The sequence below is a fragment of the Trachymyrmex septentrionalis genome, unplaced genomic scaffold (assembly GCF_001594115.1).
Source record: "Trachymyrmex septentrionalis isolate Tsep2-gDNA-1 unplaced genomic scaffold, Tsep1.0 scaffold7, whole genome shotgun sequence".
Taxonomy (NCBI): Eukaryota; Metazoa; Arthropoda; class Insecta; order Hymenoptera; family Formicidae; genus Trachymyrmex; species Trachymyrmex septentrionalis.
In genome coordinates this window covers 4,323,200-4,328,062 of record NW_017305884.1, presented here as the reverse complement: position 1 = coordinate 4,328,062, position 4,863 = coordinate 4,323,200, and the positions used below count along the sequence as shown (strand labels likewise).

At 38.0% G+C, this 4,863-nt stretch overlaps 1 protein-coding gene across 1 annotated transcript in view; it reads left to right on the top strand.

Annotated features, from left to right (window-relative positions):
- The first annotated feature begins 555 nt into the window (after nucleotides 1-555).
- The window catches only part of LOC108753446, a 58,912-nt gene continuing 54,604 nt past the window's right edge, over nucleotides 556-4,863 (top strand). The window contains exons 1-2 of the mRNA XM_018495006.1: nucleotides 556-572; nucleotides 748-977. Coding sequence (XP_018350508.1) covers nucleotides 896-977 — 82 coding nt within the window. The 5' untranslated portion in view covers nucleotides 556-572; nucleotides 748-895. The remainder of the gene's footprint in view (nucleotides 573-747; nucleotides 978-4,863) is intronic.

The window sequence follows — 4,863 nt, the reverse complement described above, 5'->3', positions numbered from 1 at the left end:
TTCGCTCTTCCGTCGCTCTCCGCCATCTCGGGCCGGGGATATCGATATTGAAACGTAAAAAAGATTCAATCAGTCGCGAAGTTTCAGCGCCAATCAATCACCCCTTCCCGCAGCTCCTCGTCTGTTCAGCTTTAGGACGCGAAAGCTTCCTCGCGCGCAGCCCGCACTGGCGCGCCTGATCGCGACGACGACGCTAAAATGGCTGTGTGAGGGAGAGAGGAGGAGAGAGGGATGGGACGAGGGAATGAGACAAAGATAGAGAGACGGTGGTCAGAAGTGCGACAGGGAGGCATCGATGGGCTACGAAGGGCTTGAGAGGGGAGAGAGGATCACGGATGAGAGAGGAAGAATGTCGTGGGGCCGAATGCGAGAGCGAGTTGGAGAATGAGCTTTCGGGTGCACGACGGAGTCGACGCACTGGAAGCTCGCCGTGCTTGCGGCGGGAGCTTCAGTAGCCGCTCGTACGTCGACCGGAAAACCTTCCACGTCGTTACATCGTCCTTATACGCGCCGCCGTCGACGAGATCGTAAAGGGGCCCGCGACCTACGCACCCCTCGATCCCTAATTTTCGGTGTTGATATTTTTTCTTTTTTTTTCATTTTCGAATTATCGCCAGTCAGTTCGCATTGTCCGAAGTTTAACGCGATCGATTATAAAAAAAAGAAAAGGATAATATATCAAGGAAGATACATATATATATATATATATATATACACACATATATATATATATATACATATATATAGTGCAGTGTCTTTGAATCAATGGATCATCTCTCATCTACGGATCTCATTGGAGCTCGAAAGTGTTAATATGAAGGCAGATCTGTGACGGGTGAATGAGCGCGCGCGTGTATATGAGTGCGTAATCGCGACGAAAGCATATCAAAGCATCATGCGAAGTGCCGCGAGATACCGAGACGCGCGTTCCACCCGTTCCGCGTCGCTTCTTTGCGTTCTCCTCATCGCCGTCACCGGTAAGAAATAGAGTCGCGTAACAACAGTGCGATACGGTGGATTTAACCGCTGGCTTACTTCTAAACCGGAGCTCTTTTAATCCTGATTCAGACCTAAGCTCGCGTCGTTCTGCGAGCCATTCCAGAAATAATAGATAGAAAAATGTTATTCGAAATACCAAAAGAAACTCTCTCTCTAACTTGATAAAATCTCCGTGTGATTACACGTTCAGTTGATCATAAATATAAGCATATCGCTATCACAAAAAGTAGCAGCTATGTAAAAGATATGGATAGGAATTTATCGATCGATAACATATATTTATATAAATCGTATCCTTTGTCGGGAGGGAAAAAATGCCAACTCTCTAAATCTAAATCATTGGATATCATGGATTATCGATCTCAAATATACTGCTGGATAAACAGTGAAATTTAATTGAAAAAGGAAGGAAGCTTGAACATTATTTAATTACAATACCGCCTCATCATCAGTTTCAATACCATATACACATTTACACTAAAGCAAGATTAGTTAGGGATTCCACGCCTCATTCATTTTTTTAGTTAAATTTTATTGTGAATTCATTGATAATCAGCGGCATACTTGGGGTTGATAATCAGTGATTATCTACTGATTTAGACATAGAGAAAGAAATCGATAACTTTATGAAAGTGGATCTAATTTCAAGCCTGAAAGAATATAAAAAATAATTTTGAGTGCGAGAAGTGGAAAGCGACATGATTTTATACGAGAGTCAAAACTGATACTCCGCGATCAAACGCATAATAAAAGCTTGATTTACTATGAAATACGCATATTTTCTCAAGAATTGTTTTATTTTCTCTTCGCAAACAGAAAAGAGAAAAACGTAATCATAAAAATTAAAATTAATTACAAAATTAAATGTGTCTCGTGAATTTATAGTTCGGGGGAAACGGCTTTGTTCACGGCTGAAATCAGGGGGGTGGGTCAAAGAAGTTGATTCAAGACAAGTTTCCCGGTGTTTTGAACAAAGCAAGCGTAGACTCAATCCGTTCTCCAAACACGCCCGGATCATGGTTGTATAAGGGTCAAAGTTCGGGAAAATGGTTATAGAGTCTGAGCCTTGGAGACGCGCTTCTCGTTTAAAGAGACTCCATAAAGCCTCAGAATTGGGATTAGGGAGAAGAAAATGGATATAGAGAACTTCTTCCGTTGTCGTTCAATTTTGTGACTGTAGCAAGATGTACGCTCGAGGTACACCAAGGGTGATCCCCGTTCGATGACCGCGCCTGCCGTCGATCCTTTCAAGGCAGCAGCGTAACAGCGCGATGCGCGAGATGAGAAAAACTACCGAAGCGAACTTATTCCACGACGAAAGATCGGTATGTCGGATCCAGTGATTCACCGCGATTTCCGTCCTTTTATCCGGGGCAAAACGAACGATGGATAAGATTAGAACGTCTTTTGTATCGACTTAACAAGGCGAAATCATCAATATCCGAACGACGAAACGGAAGGCGAAACGTATCACGTACACGCCTCATGCGTATATCTTTGACAAGCCCGTGAGATACCAAGGGATTTTAATCGTATTATAGAGATGGGCGGAAACCAGGGCTAACGAAGCGCAGACATGATCAACAAAGGTCCAAAGTGCCCCGTATCGATGCGAATTATTAACCATTCGGGGAGTTTCCTAAAAATTGAGCAGAGAGCAAAGCGCGATTTTTAATGGGGACATAATGTCGTTAAACGCGCGTTGAAACGAGAGCGATCTAATTGTTTTTTAAAGTGTTAACAAAAAAGAAAAGACATCGATGGAAAAGTAACTTGAACAAAACTTGTCGAAAACATCGCAAGATGAGAAAATCATGAAAATTTTTCACATTGCAATTCATTTTTAGAGATTTTCTTACTTTGTACTTATTGCTAGTCCGCTGTGATTCTTTCCCATGATTATATAATCCGTAAAAGCTTTCCTTTTCTTAAACTCTTTTATGATTTATTCAATACTCTCGCCTACTTATCTGTTACCGTTGCACCATTCAATGTTACCGCCGTTTAATTTTAATAATTTGCAAATGATCATAATATTATAACAAAAGTGACAATTTTAACAGAATTGCAAAATTAAAAAGAGAGAGACGAAGTGAATTAAAAGAGCAGATGATTAATCGTACATGAAGTAATGGCACAAACTTAAATTACAGTCAAAAGGAAACGCATAAAACTTACTTTTACTTTAACTTCGTAATGTAGTAAACGTTAATCAAACTACACCCAACGCTAGTGGTGCCATTCTGCTGAAGTGTGACAGTCGTCGGAACTATTAAGTTACGTGGAAGAAATGATTTTCTTCAAACTCACTGAATTTTTTTTTTTATGCGCTCCGTACAAATCGCCGCGAGTTATTCCGCGAGTTATATAAAATCGTCTACTTTTAATATATTCGTTAAGACGTTGGTTTATGTAGTTCTGTGTAAATCAGAAGAAATCACGTGAGAAAAACGACTTCCTACTGAACTGTAGGAAGAAAACTTAACTGTTTGCCAAAGGTGAAGACTTTTTAGCTGGTAGTTTGAGGAAGATTAACGGAAGGACCACGCGGCTACTAGATTTAAATCATTACCGAGTCGTTTATTCATCCACGCCATTTGCCTTGAAAACGCGCTGGAAAATTAACTTTCCGTTCGCGGATCCGTGAAAAGAATTCGATATTGATTTAGAATTGCCGGCAGTCTTAATAGCTTTGGAAAAGAAATTAATAACATATACGCGCAAAATGTGTGAAGTGCTATGCAAATATATCGCGGCGAATCGACGGTGTGTGAACGGATAAGAAAGATATTGATCTGATTATCTTACAATTATTTTACACGGATCTATTACACGATACTTGTTCAACCTTGTATTCTCATTGCTTGATGATAGAAATCTGACGGAACATCTCCACAGTTCATTTTTACAACGACTATTGCTAATCGTACGAACTTAACTAGATTATGCTTACATTATTAACAAAAAGGAAAGAATATGTGAGTGCTTGTATAGTCTAAAATATCTCGTGAACAATTCTATAATTATACAGTACGAGTAGGATGTTAAAAAAAGTGACAATTGTGACAGCTGTGGTTATATAATATGATACAATAACGCTAAATATTTTTTGAAAATTACTCTTAAAAAGTTACATAAATCCCATAATGGCCTGTCTAATTCGAAAAATGATTTAACTTTTTATTTTCTTGCACATCGATTATTGAATTATTCGATTATCAAGGAAAACAAATTTATAATGTACCGCTTAATTTGTATTATAATTCGAAATTATTGGCTCAGGAAAAACAAGAGAAAATGTTTTTATCGTGAAAATTTAACGATATTTTTATTGTCATGTAAAGAAGTAGTGTCGATGTGTTTTTAATGCAATTGCGATAGATCGCACAGTGCATGGAATGCAGATTGCTTTCGATATATATGAATTATTAACTAATTTAACACGTAAGAGTCCCTGGTGGGATTATCTACGAATCGGAACTAAAATTTATAGTGATCCTGCTGGAGTGAGAGGACATTATATATAAAATTTATAAGGAAGGTTTTATAGCATTACTTAGAGAAACTAATAAATATAATATCATTTCTATCATGGCAATTATTGTCATCAAGTGACATAAGTTCCTATTTAAACGTTCAATAGCAATATGACAGATTGATTAGATAGAACAGTGACTTATAAACAGTGATTTATAAACGGGGTAACTCTAGGATTATGACTAATGAAGAGTTTTAAAATAATATTCGTTATACTACCATTATAAAATTAATATCTGGATCTAATACAAAGAAGCAATTGAATCATATTAGCTTATTCAAGATACATTTTTTTATAATTTATATACACATATATATATATATATA